Source organism: Talpa occidentalis, unplaced genomic scaffold, assembly GCF_014898055.3.
Source record: "Talpa occidentalis isolate TD23 unplaced genomic scaffold, MPIMG_talOcc4v2.1 talOcc4.3, whole genome shotgun sequence".
Taxonomy (NCBI): Eukaryota; Metazoa; Chordata; class Mammalia; order Eulipotyphla; family Talpidae; genus Talpa; species Talpa occidentalis.
The window spans coordinates 25,382,011-25,406,944 of NW_023603184.1; the positions used below are offsets into that span (position 1 = coordinate 25,382,011).

Sequence of the window (24,934 nt, forward strand, 5' to 3'; positions counted from 1 at the left end):
ATCCTCTAAAATTCAATCTACACCTCTACATTAATCAGGACTCTGTTATGATGGGACTGAAACCAGCTACCCAGCCTTGCCAGGCTCCACACTAAATCACACAGATCATGCCCTCTCATTCCTATGGCCATAACAAAGGTAAAAGGGCTCCCAGTTCAAGGGCTTTGGGAAAAGATTTTCAAGAAGACTGCCATTTAAAACTGGTGACAATGGATGACAAATATGCATGCCCTAATCCAGGATTTTCAGGTAACCAAGTAAATAGGAGCAAAGCATCACAACTTTAAATATATGTGAAAGGTAGGGAACTCAGCTAGATTCCATGGTAATTAAAAACTCTTCCTCCATGTACCATCTCACATACACTCTTCCACTACCACCCCCAATGGGGAGAGCCTAGAGTGAACTTAACTGTGACTGTGACTCTAGCACAGGGTCTGAGACCACCCCCAGCAGGAAAAAAAGTTCAGAAAACTATTCTCCAATGATTTTAGGATTCTGCACTCCTTAAAGGCATGTGAGCTGCTGTAGAGAGGGGGCAGTGATACCTGGAGATCCCTTCTGGGTCCGGGGAAAGAGCGGCCCCCGGGGGCAGGGCCATGCCGGTGCTCCTCTGTGCAGGAACTGCACAACCAGCGGTTGCAGTAGGTACAGAGGATGTGTGCTGCCCTCTTCTCCTTGCACTCAGAGCAGTTCTAGAAGCAGAGAGTTCTGGAGTTATTGACAATATCCTCATCTGGGTCTGTCTGAATGAGCAGGAGACACTATAGGACATGAGTCCTGTAGGGCTGTCCCTCTACTATTCTGGAGTCAATTCTGGAGAGCTGCCTAGGAGTGACGGGGTGGGGGGAGGTTTGGAAGGGAAGCACTCTTTATGACTAAAAGGCCTCAGGGGTTATTCGGATAAGTCCACTGATAAAGCTGAGGATACTCACATGAATAAGGCAAAGATATGCATGGAAGAATATACTTGGAAGAACTGGAGGAGGCAGACAGTCAATGGATAATGCTGTGACAAAGGAAGTATACTAAGTGCCAAGGAAGGAGCAGGAGGTTTCCAGGTCCTTCCAGGGCATTTGAGTTGGATGGTGAATGACAAGTAGAAGTTCATCAGGCAGACAAAGGAGGAAAATGGGAAAGCACAAGCAAGAGCAGAATGTTGAATGTGCCTATAGAGAGGAGGGAGCTGCGGCTTCAGGAGTTCACAGAAAGTGATGACATGCAGCCTGGAAAGAGCAAGCACAGGTCAACTCTCAGAGTTGTTTCTACTACTGGGGCTTAAGGGTCTAAGGGTTCCTAGTCCTCTCCCAGTTCAAAATGTTCATTCATTTGAATAGCAAATACCTTGCAGGACTGATACTGAAACATCTGGAGGAGATACAGAAAACATTAGCCTATCTATGTCCGAATAATATAACCCACCAAAGTGATGTGGATTTTGATGGCTTTGTCCTCAGACTGTCTTCTGATAAACCCATGGTGGGAAAAAAAATGATGAGAAAAACAAGTTTTACTAATTAAACTATGAATTCCTTGAGGGTAAAGGAGATGGGTGTCTATCTCCATAGCAACCAACATAGACTCTGGCACATGTCAGACATTTAATAAAAATTAAATACAGGTAAAGAAATTGCAAATGAAATAACAGTATGAATAATTTTGTCAGGAGAGGAACCGAAGGGGTAACAGTAAGTGATGGGAAAGTTCAAAAAACCAGGAAAAAAGTAATAGTTGTTAAATATAGGCAAGATCGATGAACCTGGTTTATTCTACCTGGTGTATGAGTTACAGCTCAGTAGGACAAAAAAAAGGAAATAAAAGCTCAGTACTTACCTTTTTTAAGTAAGAGCTGTAAAGAGGGGAAAAGCACCACATTTTGTTTTCCCCAATTCAAACACTTTGATTCTCTTCTTGATAGAAAAATGAATGGGTGGGAGGGTGGGTGGATGGGTGGGTGGATAGATATACAAACTGACAGAGGAGTAACAAGTCAGGGGGAGTGATGGGTGGATAGAAAGATTTATGGACAGGGGCAGGGGCATCAATTTCTTAAAAGGATCAGCTGTTTCTTTATTTGTCCTGACTTACCCTGGCCATCTTGGATTGAGCAGTAGACAAACACTTTAGAAAAACATGTTCAATTACATCCCTGGTAAGGTATACTCGGTTACACCCAGGACAGATGATGAGCGCTGGGGGATGGAAAGAAAGCAGAGTCAGAGAAACATGGCCAATTACAAGAAACACAAGGCCTAGACACTAGGTATTCCAACACATAGTACCAAGGTACGTGCCAATACCACTTTATGCCCAAATGAGCGCTATGTGATGCCACAGTGTGCACTTACCATCTATGGTCTCTGGACATGACCATCCCCTTCTGTCTTCACCTGGCCCTATCAACCTCCCCTCCCCACAAGCCATGCTACTACAGGCCCAACCCTGTTCAGGTTCTGATAATTAAGGACCTTTCTGTTGCTCCTATTCTTGATTTTACAGCCCTGAAGGGTCAGCTTCCATTACTGGCTGAGTTCCAGAGGGTCAGTTTAGCCTGTGGCACAGTGCCAGACATTATGATTACCACATAGCAGAATTAGTTTTAAGATCTCAAAGCTAAAGCTTCAAGAAGGCTCTATCCAGAGAAAGGCAAGACTCTGCCTGCTCATCTAGAAGGTATTTTTCTCTTTATATAGCCATTATCTCTCAATCTACTCCTGGGGCTCAAAGATCTTTTATCGAACCTTCTCTACCTGGTCCACGTTGGGTACACTACATACACGTATGTTTCACTTGAAAATATCTTCTCTTATCCTCATTCCCAGAGGAGATATATGAGACTGCCACCTGGAAATTACAGTTCTTTTCAAGCCACCCCAAGAACAGCTAGCCTGGGATGGGTGCCGGAGCCCAGGGATGAGGAGCAACGGAAGAGAGGCTGGCAATGACAGTGAATGAAGCAGGACCACCACAGTCTCCTCTGCTTCACCTCATCAAAATGATACAATGATAGTTGCTCTGGATTTGCAGTCAAACACCAGGCTTACCACCCAGTGACCTTGGATACATCAATCTCACTTACCTCCTCTGTGACCCATTTTTTGGTATGTAAAACAAAGTGAAAGTAAGTGTTGCTGTGAGGATTCACTGAGGTAATACTTCAGAAAGCACATGACTATTGATTCTCAAGTCAAAAGATTCCTCAAATCCCAGTTATGATAAAGCAGCCTCAATTATCAACCCTCCTTGGTGATGAAAGTCAGATAATCTAAGTGTTACATTGAAAAATGATCACACATTCTTCCCTTCCATGTATCCATGCCCTTTCAATGCTAACCATTGAAAGATGGAGTCTATTCTTCACACGTGGAAGTCAGGTTGGCCTTATCTATCACCTGCTTTGGCCAACAGAACAACAAAAGTGACAATGAACAAGTCCTGAGCCCAGACCTCAAGTGACTTTGTATGATTCTGCTCTGACTATCAGAACTCAAAGGCTGGCATGTGAACAACTCCAAGTTAGCCTGCTGAAAAATGAGACCATGTAGAGAGAGAAGCTTCTTTTGTCTCAGGTGTCCCACCATAAACCAGTGAGCCCCACTGACCCACCAGCTGCACAGACACAGGCATGAGCATAGCCAAGATTAGCCCAGCCTGGCTAGCCCAGAGCAGCACCCAGAGTGAATCCCAAGCCAAACTGCAGACCTGTAGACTCATACACTAGAGTTAAGTTGTTGTTTTAACCATTAAGTGTGGAGTAGTTTATTATGCCATAAAAGCTAACTCATATATGCTTGAAAAATCAAAATCATACAAAATAATAGTTCAATACTCTTTCTTCTCTGACCTCCTCTGAAAAAAAACTACCCTCTGCCTTTGTGAGCAATGTTCTTTAATGACAGAGCTAGATCTAGAATCTCCTAGATGTACCCCTGCCTGTTAAGAATAATGGCCAGAGGTGGAGAAGGATGCTCTCTTCTCTACAGGTAAAGCCATCCAGGAAAATCAGGTGACTGTCCCTCCTTTCCACTTGGCTTCATTATCTACTCCTAGGACTGAAATGCTGCTCTAATTATTGAAAATAATTTCCATAAGGCTTTTGACTCCCTGGTACCAGATGCCCAAACATTAGTCATAATAACACGGTCTTATTAGCATAATAAATAACTAAAGAGATCAGACAAGGTCTCATCACACACCCTCTACTCCTTCAAGGCCATAAAGGTCAAAAATTCTCAGCTTGGTATTCAAGATCCTCCCCAAGTTGGCCTTATCTCTCCGGTCTCATCTCTAGCTTCATATATCATACATCCTATATGTCCTTTGTCATGCCAAATAACTCTGCTATCTCCTAAATACATCGAACTTTTGCATAACTCTGTGCTTATAAAAATGCCATCCCCTCTCCCCAAAATATTTTTTTGTTCTCCTTTTAAAATAAACTCCCATTCCATATTTTCAAGCCTATTCAAATGTTCCACATTTGAGAAGCAGGGTTAATTTCCCTCAGAATGGCTTAATTATTCCCTCTTCTGGGTTCCCACAGCACCCTGAATGTCCTTCTAATAGAATACATATTACACTGCATTTTAACTATACAGTCATATGTTGCACACAAAAATAATCCACATTTGCTGCTAAAGAAAATCGCACTAGAGGATTTTTTGAAGATTGGACAAGTTTGGGGATGGGATATTTCTTGTGCATTTTTTGCACTCACAGCCATGGAAAGAAGTAAGAAGACATCTGGGGGTTTTCAGAGTGATGGGGAAGCCAGCCCAGGATGTTAAAGGAATTATGAGTAATCTGCAGCAGAGGTATGGTGCTTCAAAAAGGCTATGAACTAGGAGAAGTGGGTTCCAGAACCAGGACTGGAACTATGTGTGTAACCTTAGGTAAGTCACCCTCTTTCTCTGAATCTCACTTCCTATATCCTTTGAATGAAGGGACTAGGAAGAGCAGGGGAATAGGGAAGAGCACTTTTCCTCTACCCACTGCAGTCAGTCTTAGAGATAATCCCTGGGCAAGATGGAAGGGACTGACAGTCAAACAGCAACCTGAATACTCCCTTGTGAGGAAGTCAGGGAACAGGTGGCTGAGGGGAGGCCTGGATTTAACAGCTCATCTCATCTGAAGAGGGGCTGCTGCAGCAGGCAACAGAGATGGAGAGCTGTGGCACATCCCAGGGAGGCTGTGGGGCCCAGAGTGGACACAGAGGACAGGTGCTCTCTTTTAGTCATAATACTTTTTTTTTTTTAAGATTTATTCATTTATGCATACAAGAGCTGGGGCACAGGCCAGAGATGGGGGCAGGGGGGTGGTGGTGAGAGGATCAACCAGAGACAGAGTGGGGAACAGAACAGAGAGACTGACTGAAATACACTGCTGAGGGGAGCAGTGGGCGAGAGAGGAGAGGTCTGCCTCGCCATGTGGGTTTCTCCCTGGCCAGCCGGGGATCGAACTCGTGCTGCAGAGGCTGCAGACTGCCTCACAGTGCAGTGCTCAACTCCCTGCACCACCAGGGAGGCCCTCATAATACTTTTGTCCAGAAATTTGTGTCTTACCTTCAAAAGGTCCCTAGCCACCGTCAGGCTTGAACTTTTTTTTTTAAGAGTTGTCCCCTTTTTCAGTGTGGATACCAAAACAAAGTCTTAATTTAGACAATTGGAATACACAAACTCTTAGGGCTACAGATGTATGTAAAACCACTGACCATCTACTTATAATATTTAACATTAACTTGGTTATGAACACATAATTAAATCACATATTACACAAAATTATTGAAATACATTTTTCCCCTATTTGAATTAATCAAGCTTTCATTTCAGCTTTTATTTCAGATACCAAGACATCAATTCTGAGAAATAGTTACCCAAGACCCAAAGCCACACAACCATTCCCTGAAGAAGCGAGGCTTCTATTTCCAGAACGAAGAAGTCACAGGCACCAGAGGTGCTCCTGGAGACCTGAGGGCCCAGAAGAGGAGCTCTGAAAGCTGAGCATGTTCAGTCCATCTGTCACAAGAGTGAGTACTTTTGGTCCCCAGGAGGTGTGGGACAAATTATTCTTTTACCACCAGTCCCTGAACCAGACACTTTACATGTGCTATCTCATTTAATCATCAAGCCACCTCTGAAAGGTACCATCCCCATTTCACAGGTGCAGAAACTGAAGTTCAAAGATTGTACAAAGCAACGGCAGAACTATTATTGGAACACAAGTCTGTCTGCCTCTAAAGTCCAGTCCTTTCTACTATGCTATGCTTCTAATTCAAGTGTCTATAACAAAGTAATTTTCCTCTAATTAACTAGATAATTTGATTATAAGAAAATATTCTATGATAATGATCAGACTCTAATGGTGGCCTGCTCTGGAATCCAGTAGGAGTTGGAAGCCAATCCTACCTGTGCTTAAAGTTTTAAGAAATGAGATCTTTGAGAAAGGGAAGTGAAATGGAGCTTTTTGGCCTGAAGGAAAAAAATCTGGGGGCAGTGGTTCTCATATTTTTTAACATTTTAATCATATGGGATGCTTCTAAATATTCTGATGTTTAGTCCATATCCCATTATCAATTAAATCAGAATTTCAGGAAGAGGAATCTAGGCACCAGTGTTTTTTTTTTTTTAATTCCCCAGGTGATTACAACGTACAACCAAGTTTGAGGACCACCCTTAGAGGGGAACCCCTTACCCCCGTGGCCAAGCTTCATAGCTCTGTTCCCTGTATCAGGCTGCTGAGGTTTGCCCAGTCTGCTGGGCCCCACAGCTTCCCTGAGATCTGCTTGCAACATGCCATGATTCTCCATCTCTGCTGTTTTCAGATAAGATGAGCTGTTAAATCCAGGCCTCCCCTCAGCCACCTGTCCCCTGACTTGCTGACAAGAGTGATAGTGAGGTTGTCTTTGATACTGCAGGCTCACCCAGTTTTAAAGATGCTAAGAAGTTAAGATACTATGAAGTTAAGCATATCACTGTGATGTATTTTCCCTCTAATACAACAAAGAACAACTACCCAACAGACAGAATAGTATCCTGATCCCTAGGTACAGTGGGGAATGGTGGTGAGCTAGAGATACATTTTTCCTCCCCTAACTCCCCACTCTACAGAAGAAGCCGTGAACAGGCTTAGGGTGCAGCCTGAGCTTTGGTACCATGATGACTGCTTCTGGGGCCTAGAAAGTGTGTGAGGCCATGACTCAGTAAGGTAGCAAGAAAGGGGGTCAAGACTAGGTAGTCCACCCTTTAGTCCACATAAATAGCAGCACCCACACAACCTGATTACTAGGAGGCTGGTGTGGGAGAGAAATCCGAAGACCACCCTCTGAAAGCTGGAAGTGGGTCAGGTTGCCCCCATAAAGGGACACATACACTCAGGCACATAAGCAACCCTCTGAGGGTTAAAAAGCCCTTCTTTCTAGCTCCTGTTTGTGAAACTCTATAGCTGACACCCAAGCTCTAACTCCAAGAGAGCAAAGGCATCCTCCGAAGCAGCCTGATGCTCCTCTACCAGTTCTCACCTGTAAACCAAAGCTGGACAGACCTGGCTCACACATTAGCTTTTCAACTGTTCATCTAGCCAATTTTCTCACCATACAAATGGTTACATGGCAACCCAGAGAGACAGAGAGAAACAGAGAGACAGAGAGACAGAGAGGGACTTAGGTCAAAACCTCAGAGCCCTGTGGTACTTTGAACCACTCAGCAATCCCAATTACCTCTGCAGTCAAAGTAAGACAGTCTATCTCCTTATGCTTCTGTCAGTCACTAAGCAAGAAGAAATCCTCTTGGCAGGCTGGCCATCCTCACTAACCATTCCTGCCCTCCCACCCAAGAGCAGCCACCATGAGCATGGGGCATCAGCTAAGAATCCCACCACACAGTCCCTAAAGCCTTACTCTAGTTCAGACCCCACAGCAGCACCTCCTTCAAGAAACATGTTGCACCATCTCCCCCAGATGCCCAGCTCCTGCTAGAAAGAGATTTCCATCCTAAAGTGACTGTGGCTCCTGCCCCTGGCTGCCAGCAGGCTTACCTGTGGCCCCTGCTGCCCTGTGATTAGAGCAACACCTGGGAGAGAAGTCAGAAGAGCGACAGGTGAGACCACCACAGGTCCCAGAGGATGGTGCTTATCAAGCACCCAGGAACACCCACCCTGCACACTGCAGCTGCAGGGCCTCTGCCTTGGGGAGCTGGGTACTGGGTGGGGTTGGGGGAGCAGCCTAGATCCTCTCCTCCTCTCTCTGATGCATCCTCAGCCAGGGATGCATTTCTCCAGCTCACCTGAGATGCTCCTGTAAGAAAGGGCTTGGTTGACTCCTCCTGTTCCTGTTTATCTCGAAGCTCTGCAGCAATTTTCCCAAACTGAACAGCAAGAGGGAGACCTCAAAGAGGCGACTCTCTTCCTAGCTGCATCTCCTTCCTAATCCTCTGGGTGCCTCGGAATAGAAGCTCAGAAGGAAGAAAACGAGATTTTCAACTTTCAGGAACTAGCTCTGTCGCCCTCTGCACAGCTCAGGAGGCCATCACTCTCAGCTTTTTAGGACTCGATCCAAAAATCCTTCAGCCCTCCATGTTCCCCAAAATGACAGTGCTCATGTGTGGCTGGAACCTGCCCCGATCCGGCAGCTCATTTAAATAGAGCTCATCACAACAACAGTGTTGGTGGAGAAGTGAGTAGCTGCAGGGCCCTGGGGACCCCCTGTTTATACGTAGGAAGAATGATGCAATCTGGGTATCAAAATAGCAATCCAGAATGGAATAACAGGCTCACGCAGCAGCGGTGCCTGCACAGCCAGAGCTCAAGTTGACACACTCTGTCAGCCCCACACTGCTGCAGCACGCAGATGCCAGGCACACACTCTCACCGCATCATTTTAAAAATCAGCAGGAGCCCAAGACATCCCTCTATGCCCCCAGCACTGACAGAAGGTGTGGGGGTGGGGTGGGGGAGGGCTTTCAACAGACATTAAAATCTCTCTCCTACACACTCACCTGCTCCTGCCACTTCACCTGAAGTCCTTATCCTGTGACGTCATAGTCAGTTGCCATAGTGACCAATTGTCCGTCACAAGCAGAGGATTAAGACTTCAGATGGAGAAGACACACATTTACGATGCACAAAGGTCCTGGTAGGTGTCCCTTGGCAGCTAACTCTGTTCCTCAGGGAGATACAGTCGCAGACAAGAGGGAGAAAAAAGGAAAAGAAAAACAGGGTCGTGATGGAGGAAAACATTAGGATGGGGCATGACTACAAGTACCAGATAACTGCAGGAGCACAGAGCACGGCATAAAGGGGGAGTGGCAGGGAACAAGCTTGGAAAGATTGGCAGGAGACTAAGCTCCCAAAGGGCCTGAGTGCTAAGCAAAGGAGCTTGACCTTTATGCTAAATGCAAAGGCAGCCCCCACAAAACTCTGGAGAATGACAGAGCTGGACTTATCTTGATGGACTAGAGGTAGGGGGATCAGGGTGGAGGTTTGTCTAGTTGAGCATTAATGGAATCCTGAATGAGGGTAGAAATGGAAAAGGGACAGGAGAGATGTTTCAAAAAGAACCAGTGGGATATGACCAAAATGATGTTGGGGGTAGTGGTAGTATGTGAAGAAAAAGAAGCAAATAGGGGTCTCCCTGGTGGCACAGGGGTTAAAGGCTCAGCAATATCAAGCTATCACCAACAACTGTGGCATGAGTTTGATCCCCGGTCACAGAACTAACCCACATGGTGCAGCAGACCTCTTCTGTCTCACCTGTTGATCCCCTCAGCAGTGTATCTCAGTACATCTACCTATTCTGCTCCCACTCTGTCTCTGATGAATCCTCTCACCCCTCTCACCCTTCCCAAACACATACCTTTGGCCTAACCCAGTTCTTGTATGCATAAATAAATAAAAATAAATCTAAAAAAAGGCAAATAGATGTGTTGTCATAAACAGAGACAGGTAATAAGAGAAAAGGGTAGCTGCCAAATCCCACCTCACCTATTTAAGTCATAATTTATCTGGTAGCCATAGCCTCTTAAGATCAAGCCTCAACCTGCCTTGCCTGGACCACTTCTCCAAATTTGGAGGGTTTGTTACAAGTCCTAAGTCTACCAAATCCAAACCTCTGGAGTATGGGTGTGGGATCAGGAATCAGTATTTTTAGCAGGTTTCCCAGAACGACTTTTTAAAAATACAAAATTGATCATACTCCACTGGCCAAAATCTTCAATGACTCTCACTGTCCTATGGAATAGTTTAAATTGATCAAGACCATTCAGTTTGGTACTAAATTTCTCTTCCAGGTCTCATCTCCCAATTCTCTCATTCAAGCAATCCTTTATCCCAGTCTCCTGTTCCCACTGCCTTTTTTTATCCATGTACCTCGTCCTAACACTATTCCCTACCTGTGATTCCTTTCCATATTTTTCTGGCTTCTGCATAGTTATTTCTAATTGGTAATCCCCACCCATCCTGCCATCCCAATCAAATCTACCCAATTTCTCCAGACAGAGTCTAAACTATAGCCCACCTGCTTTTGGAAATAAAGTTTTACTGGAACACAGTCATGCCCCTTCATTTCCATAGTATCTATAGTGGCTTTCATGCTGCAATGATAGAACAGTTATGACAGAATCTATATGACAGGCAAAGTCCAAAATATTTACTGTCTCTCTCATTACAAGAAACATTTGCTGATTCCAAGTCTAAAGCAATAGCTACTTAAATTGTCCTAGCTTCACCCTTTGAAGTTCAGTTCTGGTAATGGGTGTCCTGCTTGTTCCCAAGTCAACCCCGATCTGAATACTGTAGTTTTCACAACTGGATCACATTTGAGCAGTTTGGGTAGGATATTGCTAACAAGGAAAGGTCATTTCAGGAAGAAGGAAAATCATAAACAGAGAACTACTGAAGTCAAAATGTGAGGTTTCTTGGGGGAACACTGGTAAGGCCAGCACATGTAGAGGAATAGGAGATGTGGCTCTAAAATTAGTTTGGGGCCAGACTGGGAAGAACCTTGAAGACCAGGCTACTTCTTTTCTGAACTGCAACTAATTGGGAGTCTTTAGTTGGCAAAAATGCAGGCCCAGAATAAAGAAGTGATTAGGGTTGATGCTAGACGTTTTGGGAAGATAACTCACAGAGGCAATAGGTGAAGTAAGGTGTGGCAGGAGTACCCAGGGACTATAGGGCAAGGCCAGGCAGCACCTAAGCCAGGAATCAGAATCTGGTCATGAGAGCCAGGTGATCAGCTGAGGCTGGGGATGGACAGTCCATGATCTTCAGAACCCATGCTCAGGAGTCAGCCCATTATGAAACAAACTTACTGTGGCAAGAAATTACCCACAGTGGTACGAGGAAGGTATAGGTAGGATGAGAACAGGCTCATGTCATCTGATAGAATGGCACCTCTATTCCTTTTCACTTCAAACCTCAAGAGTCAATTTATGGACTGATGTACTGACACTCTCAATGCAAAACCAGTGTCCTCATTTCCAATGGTGGGGGAACAAAAGACAGCACACTGTGGGAGGTTTGCAGTTCCTACTGGCCCTCAAGTTCAGGCAAGTCCTGGATTGGCAGGGAAGGAAGCTAGATTTCTTTCTTTTTTTTTTTCTTCTTTGGCTCTGTAAGTAGCCGCTTATAAGACATTAAGCAGGATTCTAGACTTTTCTGGACTTCTAATGCCCTATTTATGCAATGAGGGCTTAGAGATAAGGGTCTTTCCTACTGCTGGTCTCCACAACAGTCAACTATAGCTGGCCTCATGTGAATGAGAGAGTTCCAGCAGACAAGAGGCCCAGACCAGGGCCATCAATAACAACTACCTCAAACTCCCTCTCAGCAAATTTGTTCTAGCTATAACCTTTCAAGTAACACTGGCAGCAGCAAGCACATCCCCCCAAACACAAGCTGCCTCCCTCCCATTCCCAGGGGAATTGCTCTCCCAGTAACAGGTACTGTTCTGAGGTGCCAGCGCTACTCCCAGGGCCCTAGAGAGCCAATTAAGGTGAGGAAACTGTTCATGAACCAAAAAGCCATCCTGATGATAGGGCTCCGAAGCTCTAGTTTCTGCACCTGCTGCACACCCAGCTCATCCCAGCTCAGCAGGTCCACCCTCCACCTGGGAGACTTGGCCCACTGCCCACCACAGACCCCACAAGGCTGGACACACTCACTGTCCAGCACCTGAAACGAGCAAACAGCAGTCACCTCACCTGCCAGACTCCTGAAGCTGAGATCCCACCCACTGCCTCCCACTCTCACCCCAGGCTATTAGAGCCCCTCCAGCTGAGGTGCTCATTAAGATAGGAGTCATTTCCCTCTCTGACTCTGAGGTTGTAGCATCTTGCATCAGTGCCCTCTCTTTGGATCTTCCCAAAGCCCCAAGGCCTGCCCACTGAGGGACAGAGATTACTCCCCCTTTCAGCATTTATAGTTTATAGGGAATAATCTGTCACCTGTCACTAGTTTCAAAAAGCATGAGGTTTCGTGTATACTTGGTGTTCTTAGAGCTCTTCAAGTCCAGCCCTGAAAGCCAAAGAAGACCCAGTATCGCCCAATTAGTCAGGGTAAGACCTAGTTCCAGGCATCATGACTTCTAGACCACGGTTTTACCCACATTTCTACTGCATCATCCACACTGATGATGAGAAAAGCAAGATGCTAAACACGTAGATTCTGGAATTTAAATCTTAGGATCAAGGTCTTCCAGCCAGAATTTGTTTCCTAGTAGATTTGAAGAAAAATAATAATGTTCCTCTTATTTACATGGGAAAGGATATATCCTACTAATTGCCTTTCTCCCCTAAAACAACAAATAGAACCATAAGAGATCTAAGAATTTGGAAGACAAATCCAGCACATGGTAAATGTCACTTTCAGGCATGCCAGCTTCCTTCAAAGCTTGCTACATTTATTTATTTATAAATGTTGGGACTCAATGCCCAACTTTCCAGATAGAATTTGCCCTGAGACCATTTTAATTAGGCTTAAAATCAAATAGTCCCAAGCAGATATTCTCATTAGTTGAAAATAAGAATTGGCTGCTTGACATTTCCAATACCCACCTTTTCTGTACAAAGCCTGCAGCTCCAGTCATCCTACTGCCTGGCTACACCATGGAGTATGCAGTACACCACTGTCTTTGTTCTGGTCCCCATCATAAGCTTTTGAACTCCTTGCCCAGCTGGCATCCGCAGAGTCTGAGACCTGATGCACACCCATTTCCCAGTGTGCTAGATTTGCAAGAGTCTCATCTTGCCTGAGACTGCATTAATTAAGAATTGCACCTGATGGCCCTGGCTGCAGGGTTGGTTCTTTTCTCAGAAATTCTTTATGGAGTTTCCCCACCAGTTCAGTGATTCCAGGTGCGCATGGAAACGGTCCTTGAGCAAAGTGCTGTAATGCAAGTCCATAAGCTTTGATGACATGAGAACTTGAATTTAACTTAACCTGACACTTAGTAGTTGCTAGGTCTTAGATATTACAAAATTACAACCCCCAGATTTCTCATCTGTAAAATGGGAATAAAACCTACTTTACAGGGTTACTGTGAAGTTTAGAGACGATACAGGCCTAGCAGTGTATGTCAACCAGTAGGTGCTTGATAAATGTGGTTTGTACCTCTGACTTGAGGAATGGAAATGGGAAGCATCACAAGTGAAAAAAGCCTTCCTTCCAAGCAAGAGTTATGGGAGATCTTTGTGGAGTTACTGATTTAATCTTTTGCTCACTAAATATTCACAAAGGCCACCCCTCACCCCATCCTTTATCTGGCTATGTGCTAGGCTGTGGGGTTATAGAAAATAAAGGCACAGCCCAGTTGAGTGAGCTGTCCATCTTAGCTGCTCCCCTCAGTTCTGAGTCCCAGTGCTAGAATACAGGCCTAGGGAGGCTCAATGGAGGGGTTAAAGTGAGCTGGACAGAACCTGAGCCCAGGCACAGCCTCTCTTCCTTTCAACACAACTGCTCATCTCTTCCCCAGCCATGAAGAGAAATAGATTTTTTTCATGGGTTTACCCCCATGCAATGTGGTCCCATCTGGTTGGAGGCATTGAAGCTAGGGACCCATATATCCTTCAACTTCTACCCATCTCACCTGCCAACTCTCTACCTGCTCCCACATTTCACTTTCAGAAAACCCAGACTGGCAGAAAGAGAATAAGCCTTTTAGTAAATCTGTGTTCCTACTCTGTCGGATAAAGTAGCAGTGCAAAAAGCTCATCCTGAAGAACCATACTCCTAAAGCATCACTTCTCAAAGTATAGACCAGAAATCTAAGTTCAGGTATTGGGAAACTCACTAGATACTTCAGAGATAAGTGACAGCTCTACTTTTCAGCAGACAACTCATTTTGGGGCCCTTCTTATAGTCCTTCATAAAACCTTCCGTGAGCAGGTAATATCCACCAGTCTGGGTACATGGAGAAACTTTCCAGAGCTATTGATCCTTCATCCAAATTTTAAACCATCTTCTCTTTGTCTCCTTACTATTCTGTACTTTTATGATATATTTATTGACCTGTCTTTCAACCAGATATGAGTTCCTCAAAAGCAAGGGCCCTGTCTTTCCATCCCTGCATCCTAAATAGTCAGTAAGTATCTGTGAAGGCTCAGTCACACAAACCAACAAGTACCACACATCATCTCTGAGTAGTAGAGGAAATTTACTGCAGTCTTCATCCATAAACGCAAATGTGGAAGATAACAATGACCTAGCCAAATCTTCAGACACACCTAAAGAATACGATGCCACCTTTTCAAGAAATTGCCTCTTAGGTTCCAAATCAAAAATATTTGAGAGGTGTTGGTGGTACAGTGATGAGCATAGCTGCCTTCCAAATCAAACATGTTTTGCCTTCAAAAAAAAAAAATAAACAGATTTTTGTTTGATTTAGAACTCAATTTGATGAGTTCTAAAATAATATTTTTCCATATTTCTTAATCTCTTGGCTATAATACAAAATGCTTCTTTGTGTATGCTTTCATCTAATTTTCATAACAATCCTGTAAGTTAATCACTACTATCATCATTTCCATTTTACAGGCAATTAATGTCTGTAAACTTCGCAAGCTATATCTAAACAATATTCTCTCTCTCTCTCTCTGTCTCTGTGTGTGTGTGTGTGCATGTGCACGTGCGTGTGTGTGAGTGTGTGTGTGTGTTTGAAATGCTTACTTTTTCAAATGTGGGCTCAGACAAGTAAAGTCAAAATAAAACTGAGTTTAATATGAAACTCATTGTTAACTCCAAGTTAAAATCAGAAATATTCAAGAAATTCAGCATCAAGGAGAATAGCTTTAATCCTCTTTTTAGTGATTAAAGTCACCACTGTTAACACTGTTAACCCATTTTTGACTTGAATGAATTATACTTATAAGTGGCCCCTCTAAAATAAATTAGGTCCTGGTGGTTACTGGGAATATGCTTACACAACTGTGTTCCACCTGATTCACTTTCTCTGTGTATGCATGCTTTCATGTAATTTTTATAACAGTTCTATGAATTAATCACTATTATCATCATGCCCATTTTATAGGCAAAAAATATCTGTAAACTTGCCCAAGCTACACAATTATTGTCTCTGTGTGTGTTTGAATTTTGGTAAACAAAACCAAATCCTTATTCAATTTCTCATACTTTGCAGTTGCCTCTCACTTTTATAATATTTTAATTAGAGGCTCAAGTGTAAATAACATTATTTGAGTACAGATATTCAATTTTTGCTTTTTTATTCTGCTTCTCCTTTGCTAAATGTATACCATTAGTAAGAGCAGGCAGATGAGGACACATACTTAGATGCCCAGGTATATTTATACCAAAGCACATGTTTTCATCCTTTCTCATACTCAGAATAACTTGGCAACAAACACTGATTCTAATTGTCATTAGCATGAATTTTGTTTTCTGACTCTAGAGTCAAGCAAGTCTTGAGGCATGGTTAAATTAATTCATGTTTAAAATCTTAAGTGAGATAAAGACCTAACTATAAAACTCTTAGAAGAAAGCTTAAGGGGAAAGCTTCATGACAATGGATTTTCCAAAGATGCTAATATTGGAATCCTTGTGCACTATTGGTGGGAATATAAAATAGTGTAGCCACTGGGGCCTCCCCGGTGGCGGAGCAGATTGAGCACAGCGCTGTGAAGCTGTCTGCAGCCTCTGCAGTGCCGGTTCAATTCCCAGCTAGTCAGGGAGATGCCCACAAGGCACGGCAGACCTCTCCTGCCTTGCCTGTTGCTCCCCTCTGCAGTGTATTTCAGTCGGTCTACCTATTCTGTTCCCCGCTCTGTCCTGGTGAATTATCTCACCCTCCCACGCCTCTGACATGTACCCCAGCTCTTGTATAAATAAAATAAATCTTTAAAAAACAAAATAGGGCCTCCCTGGTGGCACAAGGGGTTAAGATGCAACCTATAAAGCTGTCCACAACCTCTGCAGCACAAGTTTGATCCCCTGACCGGCCAGGGAGCACCCACATGGTGCAGCAGACCTCTCCTGACTCTCCCGCTGCTCCCCTCAGCAGTGTACTTCTGTCAATCCGCCTGTTCTGTTCCCCACTGTCTCTGGTGAATCCTCTCACCCCACCTCCCACACCTCTGGCCTATACCTCAGCTCTTTTATGCATAAATAAATAAATCTTTTTAAAAAAAAAAAAAGTGTAACCACTGTGGAAATCAGGATAGCAGTTTTTCAGGAAATTAAGAATACAATTGCCATATGATCGAGCAATACCACTTCTAAGTATACACCCAAAAGAATTGAAAGCAAGGATTCAAACAGATATTTGTACACCCAGCAGCATATGTACATAGCAGCACTATTTGTAATAACCAAAAGGTAGAAGCAAAGATACCAAATGTTATACCAAAAGAAAAAAAAAGCTGGACTTATCAAAATTTAAAATTCTTTTGCATAAAAGAAGCCTCCCAACAGAATGAAAATGCAATTTAAAGATTAGGAGAAAATATTTCCAAATTATATATCTGATATGCATCTAGTATCCAAAATATATAAAGCACTTCTACCAAAAAAACCCAAAAATAACCTGACTAAAAATGTGCAAAACTGATACTTTAGAACATTAAACACAAATCCCCAGTCCTCCTTCCCTTCAACTCCTTAACAACAACCATTCTACTTTCTTTTTTTTTTTTAAATATGTATTTATTTATGCATACAAGAGCTGGGGTACAGGGCAGGGGCATGGTTGGGGTGGGGGGTGAGAGCATTCACCAGAGACAGAGTGAGGAACAGAACAGGCAGACTAACTGAAACACACTGCTGAGGGGAGCAGCGGGTGAGACAAGAGAGGTCTGCTGCACCATGTGAGTTGCTCCCTGGCCAGCTGGGGATGGAACTCATACTGCAGAGGCTGCGGATTGCTTCATAGTGCTATGCTTAACCCCTTGCGCCACCAGGGAGGCCCCCCATTCTACTTTCTATCTCTATGAATTTGACCACTCCGGGTAATTCACGTAAGTGGAATCATAGAGTATTTGTTTTTTTGTGACTGGCTTATTTCATTTAGTATTATATTCTCAAGATTTATTCATATTGTAGCAGATGCCAGGATTTCCTTATTAAGGCTAAGTAACACTCAATTGTATGTATATACTGCATTTTGTTTATCCATTCACTTGTTGAGGGACACTTGTGTTGATTCCACCTTTAGGTTATTGAAAATAATGCTACTAACTCCCAGAAGTGGAATTGTTGGATGATAAAGCAATTGAATTTTCAAGAGCTACCACACTGATTTCCAGTGACTACACCATTTTATAGTTCTACCAATAGTGTACAAGGACCATGATTTCTTCACCACATCCTTACCAACAGTTGATACTTTCTGTGTTGTTGATTTTTAATAGGTGTGTGATATGAGGTGGTATCTCATTGTGGGTTTAATGTGTATTTCCTGATAGTTAATGATATTGAACATATTTTCATGTGCTTCTTGTCCATTTTGTATCTTGTTTAGAGAAATGTGTATTCAAGTCCTTTGTCCACTTTTAATTGGGTTGTTTATTTTGTATTGTTTGCATTGTGGGAGTTCTTTATATATTCTGGATATTAATTCAATAGTGCTAGAACTTTCAAGACATGTTTTAAGATTTACAATACTTAAAAATTTAAGTTATTATATTTTCGAGAGTTAACTTTAAGTTCTTTAAATTCTTATTTGCTAGGCAACTGACTACTCAAAAAAAATACATTTAATTTATAAAAGTGAATATTAACTAAGTTTATAAATATGTTCAAATATTAACGAAAGATCTTTTAATAGATGCTGGATTTATAAATAGAATAAGATTTGTAAATTCCAATGAAAAGCTTAAGGAAGAATCAAGTTTAAGCTACATTTAAAATTCAGATATTAATTTTAAAAATCAAACTAGACCATCTCTTTTCTGTGCTCCAAACTCTCAAAAGAGACTCAGAGGGGCTAGGTAACTTGCCCAAGTGTTAGCTCAAAATGCAGTTCTAAAGCCCACTCTTAGCCACAGTGCCTCAAAGAGAGCCTAGACCTGCACTACAAATCACTTTGAAAATACTGCAAAGAACAAAACAAAAGCAATATTTCTAAATGCTGCCAATTTATTTGACTTTCTCAGGCTACAAGTTCATTTGATAGATACTCACTGCCCCTCTGTTACAAGCCCTTTGCTAGACCACTGAAATGAAGGAACATGGTTCCTGTCTCCAAGGACTTCACAGTTCTCAATAAGATTGTTTCCTAGGAAACCTGACATTCAGGAGCAATACACAGGCTCCTCTCTGCTGAGCACCACTTTAGATGTGTATGGTTGAATAATCAGTGTGATTCTGTTCATAATCTATCCATTCCTGACCAACCCTAGGAGCCCAGCTATTTTCTGCCCACCTCGGAAGTTGTATGAACACCTTCTCCATCTGGGGAATCAGTCAAACCTTGAATCAAAACCTTCCCAAGTTTCCTAGCCTGCCACCAATTTACGGAAATCCCAACATGAAACATTCCAGTTTACAAAACAGATATATTAGGCATCAAGAGGATTTGCTTTGTCTCACAGATTCCCCAAAGAGTTGCTTTCAACAATGGAGTGTCCCTCAGGCATTTAAATTCTGATTCTTTCTACACCTGAAATTCAGTTACTAGGAAACGGGAAAAGACCTGTATGTAGGAGGAGGTGATCCTGTGGTGCTCTTCTACTCACCATTAGGGGCAGTCCCATGAGCCCTGGCACCCTGCCTGAGCTCCTGGCTCAAGCCCTGGAAACAGTTCTTACAGAGCAAATGCTGGCAGGGGAGGAGCCAAGCACCCAAGTTTTGCAGGTCCTTTCGGCACAATGAGCAGGTCAGTACCACAGCTTTCATCTGTCCACTTCTAGGGCAGTGTTTCTGGCCAACTGGTGGCAGCCCCATCAAGCTCACGCCCATATTCATGCCTCTACCCGGTGCTGGGGCCGGGCTCAGGACCAGGGCTTTTCCACAGATATCCTCAGGTGTGAAGCAGCGTGTAGAGCGAGCTAGCTCCATCCCCTGCAAATGAAGCACAAAGCAGAGTGATTCACTTCTTTGGGAGGGAGGGAAGTTCCTGGACAGGCCAGAGAAGACTCAGAGACCAAGGCCTCAAAACTCTAGACCATTTTCTCTCTCCAGAACCGATGGCTCACGTCCAGCAGCAGGACACAGCCTCACCCCTTTCACTGAGGCCCACGAGAGTCCAGTATCTCTGCTGTGAAAAATGAAGCCTGGAGGCATCAGCTAGGTTGTATGTTTCTTACTGGGTTTATTTGCCTTCAATAGTGTCCCCGACTATCTGGGTTTCTCTTTATTAGTGGAAAAGTTTGATCCAAGATTTTCTTTTAGCAAAGGACAGGGGTTTATTAAAAACACATATGCCAAGTGCTTCGTATTCTTTATTCAGTCATCACAAATCACCCTTGAAGACAGGAAATATGATACTTATGTAAATTAAACAAAACCTTGAGGAACAGGCCTAGTAACTGAGGCTCAGAGAGGCTGGGTAATTGTACAAAGACAGATGGTAATTGCAGAGCTTGAATTCAAATCCAGGTCAATCTGAGTTCAGATTCCATAGTCACTGAAATGTTTCTCAGTCTGTGGTCCACACACATATTTTCATGAGTCCTCTCCCAATAATTTTTTTTTATTAGTGTGTCACTCTGATAAGAGTTTTTTTTATAGTATTAATAGTCTGTATTATATTCACCATAATATTTTAGAGGCAGTTTAATAAGCATAGGATCTAGTTCAAATCAAGCTGTATCTCAGGCTAATGAGAAGAAAAAGGGACAGACTTAGCATGTAAATGATACATTCTCACCACATGATGTCTAAAGGCCATTTTGGCACATGATTGTGAGTATTTCACAACACTTGGAGTAAATGGAGGAGGTGGAGAAATTGGTCCATCATCATTGTGGCTTAAATTTGTCAAATTCAGCCACAACAAAGAGCACCACATTTAAGCCATCATGCAAATAGTTTAACAACATGTCATCTGCACATGAAATATTATTAATTTGCTGATTTTGATTTTGTAGTTGTTTTAATTTATAAATTGCATTTGATTTTGTACCCATAAGAGCAAAAGGACTATATCTAAGCATTATATTTTTACTTATTTAAGAAACAAAATGAAAATCTCAATTCAAATCTGGTGTCCTGTAATTATGCAAATTTGAAAGAACTTTTATATCAATTCAAAGTCTTTGGGAACCAACCCCACTCAAAAGGAATGGTGATGGGGCTAGTAAAAGCTGGGCTTAGGGGTCCAGCAAATAACACTAAACAAAATAACAGATGAACTTTTTACCTCTATCTCATCCTGGGGCTCTATGGGCAGTTATTTCCCAGAGAGCAGATATCATAACAACCTCCATAAAAGTGAAGATAGTCTCTATTACAAAATTTAACTGTGGCTGACTTTATTTCATCAGACTTCAAGAACATCTAACTTTTTGGTCTTGGAACCTCATTATATTTTTTAATCACTGAGCACTCCAAAGAAATTTTGTTTGTATGTGTGATATGTACTGCTATGTACCATCTTACAAATTAAAACAGATAATTTTAAAATATTAATTCATTTTAAAAAATGACAAAGCTAATACATGTCAACATAAATAACATACTTCTCTAGGAAGAAATTAACTCCATTAACGTCTGGCTTAATTGAAGATACCTGAGCTCCCATACCTACTTCTGCAAATAATTTGCTATATGTTGTCTGTTTTAAAGTATCAAAGAAAATCCAGCCTCACATAGCTATACACTTGGAAAAGACAGGAATATTTTAATCACCTTATCAGATAATTATGGAAATTTTTCTTTGATAATTTCAAAATTATAGTTTCTTAAAGAGTAGTTGTAATGTGGAATCTGAAATTATATCAATGAACTTTCCCTACCCCGATACATTACAACCCACTGCTCTGTTTTTTACTTTGAACTGCTCTTTTATCTAGGCATAATGTTATAACACCAACCATTGGTCATTTGGAAAATACTGGTTCAATGACTTTTGTAATATTTTAAATAGTGATGGATGCATTTCATTACATAATAAAAAAAAATCATATTCTTTAAAGTCACCCCTAATCTCATCAGAAAAGTCTTTTAACTATTTGTAAGTTGTCAAACTCAGGGAGGCAGCCATAACTTTACCAGAATTCTAATTTTTACTTAAGCTAAAAAGTTACCATTGGCAACAAATCATCAGTTTTTCCCTTGAAGTGACAGGCTCATTTCATTTTTGAGAAAATATCTGCCAAATTCTGAACTCTGGCTAACCACAGTTTGTCTGTCAGTTATCCTTTCAAGTAAAAATGGAGTTTTACAAAAAAAACTAGGCTACCGTAAGTATTTGAGCTTGCTACCTTTGGCTAAAGAACATCCTGCTAAATTCAGCCCTCTCCACTTTCCCAGGAAAGGGAGATCATATGGAGAGGCAAGAGCTAAGTTATCATGACAAGCAACAGGAGGGAGGGAATAGAATAGGGGTATTTGACTTTCCCCCTGTATCCTCAGATCAGAGACTCATTGCTTAGCTGTGCCTTTGATTTAACCTTTGACCCTTGTAGAGATATGTCAGTTGTTTTTTTTTTTTTTAAAGATTTATTTATTCATGCGTACAAGAACCCGGTACAGGCCAGATGTGCAGGAGGGTAAGAGGATTCAACAGAGACAGAGCCAGAAACAGAACAAGCAGACTAACTGAAATACATTGCTGAGGGGAATAGCGGGCGAGGCAGGAGAGGTCTGCCATGCCATGTGGGTATCTCCCCTGCTGGGCGGGATCTAACCTGCACTGCAGAGGCTGCGGACAGCTTCACAGCACTGTGCTCAGTTGCCTGCGCCACCAGGGAGGCCCTATTTCAGTTGTTTTCTAAGTCAGAAATGAAATATTTATTTATATTCTTACCCTGTGTAGTGAATTCTCTCCCACTAGTATTAGGAAGCCAATCTGAATTCCCAGGATTGTGTGAAGTGTGAGGTCCTTTTAGGGGGTCTACAAGGTCAAAATAATTTTCATAATAAAAAGATGTTCTTCACCCTTTCCACTGGCTTGTCATTTGCACCGATGATGCCAAAGCAATGGTGTGTAACACTGAGGGTGCAAGTTATTATATTTTTCAATGCTAGACATTAACTGCAGAAAGAAAAGACTTGGAAAGAAAAAAGAAGGAAACAAAAGTCAGTTTCACTTAAGAATGTCTATGATGAAAAGCAGAAATGACCACTTTTTGACATTTCACATCTAAGTCTCAAAGAAAGAAAATACAGGGACTTTTTAGCCTCGCCAAGTAATGACAGAACAAGTCATTCCATGCCACATGGGGAGCAAAACTTTCAAAGACTCTCCCCACAGACAACACATAACAAGTTATCATCGAAATAGTACTCAATTTAGAGATTAATTTAGGGAGCTAATGAGAGATCACCCAATCTCTGCTAGACTCTGTTAAAGGGGATAAATTATTTTTTAGTTGTTTACTCTCTGTTTTAGACACAGTCCTAGGACAGGACTATGTCTTTATAAAGATTTGTAAAATGAACGAATGAATCTTATTTCTTCATTACACAGACCAAAGAAGGAAGATTGAAAGAACCTGGGTTATTTTTTCAATATCATTCAGCCAGTAAAAAAAAATTGAAGTAGCACATGAACCCAAGGGTGTGTTGTTCTCTTCGCTAATTTTATCATCTGAAGTTAAATTAAAACATAAGGATTTTTTTTTTTGAGGTGCAAGTATCTTCTGCCGAGGGACTCAACAGGTCTTTATTTATTCATTTTTAGCAAGCAGAGAAATTACATCGTCATGTGCAAAGCAGAAACAATCAGTGTATTCTTTTCCCATGGACTACTGGCTCCTACGGGACTCAGCTAGATGGTAGCCTTCAAGGTTAATGGATAAAAAACTAAACCTTATACTAAAACTTATTATTTCTGTCTAGACAAATACCTAAGACAGTCACCTCTCATTTTTGCTCTATAGGGTAAACTGCCCTCAAAGATCCTAGAATTCCTCTTTTTACATTTTGCTGTTCTGAGTTTAACGACATCAGGTTTTCCATCCAAACTTCCAACTGAGTCTCTAGGAATATACCTGCTAGGCAGTACAATGAGATTTTTAAAAATCTTTTCAACAGAGAAAGGAAAGACTGCTAGAAATTCCTAAACCTCAAGTTATATTGTTTTTGCTGAAGAAAACTCTGTGGTCCTAGGGATCTTATCTCTAGATGACTTATGGCCACAAAAAACAAACAAGAACAAAAAAAAACCCAGAGCCTAGTGAAGCTGAAATACAGTTGGAAACTATACATGCTGCTGGTGCATAGAGTAGTGCAATGCATTTGAAAAAATATATAGCAATATAAAATGAATTATAAAAATGTTCATACCCTATACTCCAGCAATTTCACTCCTGGGAATTGATCCTAGACAAATTATACAACAGAAGAAGAAAAAAAACTACATACCCATACACAATTCTTCACTGCATCACTATGTCTAATAGCAAAGAACCTAGTAAGAATAAAAAGATGAAAACAAAATATACAAGAAAATGACTTAGTAAATTACAGTAGAAGCGGAAGATAAATTTCTCTTCAACTGTTAAAAATAACAATCATGAAGACTGGGTATAGAAAAATGTCATGGTATCAAATGAAAAGCAGAATATAAAAGGATTTGCATACTAAGATCAGTTTTGCAGACGGCTATGTCTCCATGTAGACAAGGACTGAAAGGTGATATTCAGAAATGAAATTAGTATTGTAGGGTGTTATGATTTGAGATGTTTGTTCTTATAGTTTTTCAAAAGTTCTTTACTATTGTACATCTTTTCTATTACCTATATATTTTTTAATTCTTTCTGAAATAAACTTGAATTTCTGAGTTTTCTTTTAATTTTCACTTAGGAAAAAACAGAAATGCCAGCTCTTTCCATCTTAAATTAACTATCCTCTACTTGAAAAAGGAAAGCAGCATATTTCCAAACGTCCAAAGTTAAAGATGCTCAGCAAGAAAACAAAGCTGGGTCAGCCATACTGTGTGGCTGTCTCAAGGACTGCAGAGGGACTCAGGAACCCAGAGAGGAAAGGAAGAAAGCGAGGCAATGAGGGCCCTCTTCAGGGTGGCCCCGTGGAGCAAGGTTTGGGGTAGCAAAAAAAGTCAGCATCATATTTACCTGCCTCACCAGGCTACTGCTTGGCATCACCCTACTTCTGCTCATTTCACAGGTATCTCTGAGGACCTGACTCAGGAAACCCAGCTCCTGAGATGTCACAAGGCTATGGTTTACTTCAGAAGGGATGTCACAGAGAAGGTGGTCTCTTAGGGATCATGCCCAAAGCCATGTCCTGTGTGCCTGGCAGGAAGTCACTTAATGTCTGGCTGTTATTTAACTCTGCTGATACAGAACTCAGCTTTGTGTGCTCTCTCTGA

General features: G+C 42.0%; 1 protein-coding gene across 1 annotated transcript in view; it reads right to left on the minus strand.

Moving 5' to 3' along the window:
• The window catches only part of TRIM66 (tripartite motif containing 66), a 55,222-nt gene extending 30,288 nt beyond the window's left edge, over positions 1–24,934 (minus strand). The window contains 5 exon segments of the mRNA XM_037522620.2: positions 549–587; positions 590–695; positions 2,089–2,192; positions 19,176–19,500; positions 24,678–24,934. Of these exon segments, the coding sequence (XP_037378517.1) occupies positions 549–587; positions 590–695; positions 2,089–2,192; positions 19,176–19,500; positions 24,678–24,722 (619 nt within the window). The 5' untranslated portion in view covers positions 24,723–24,934.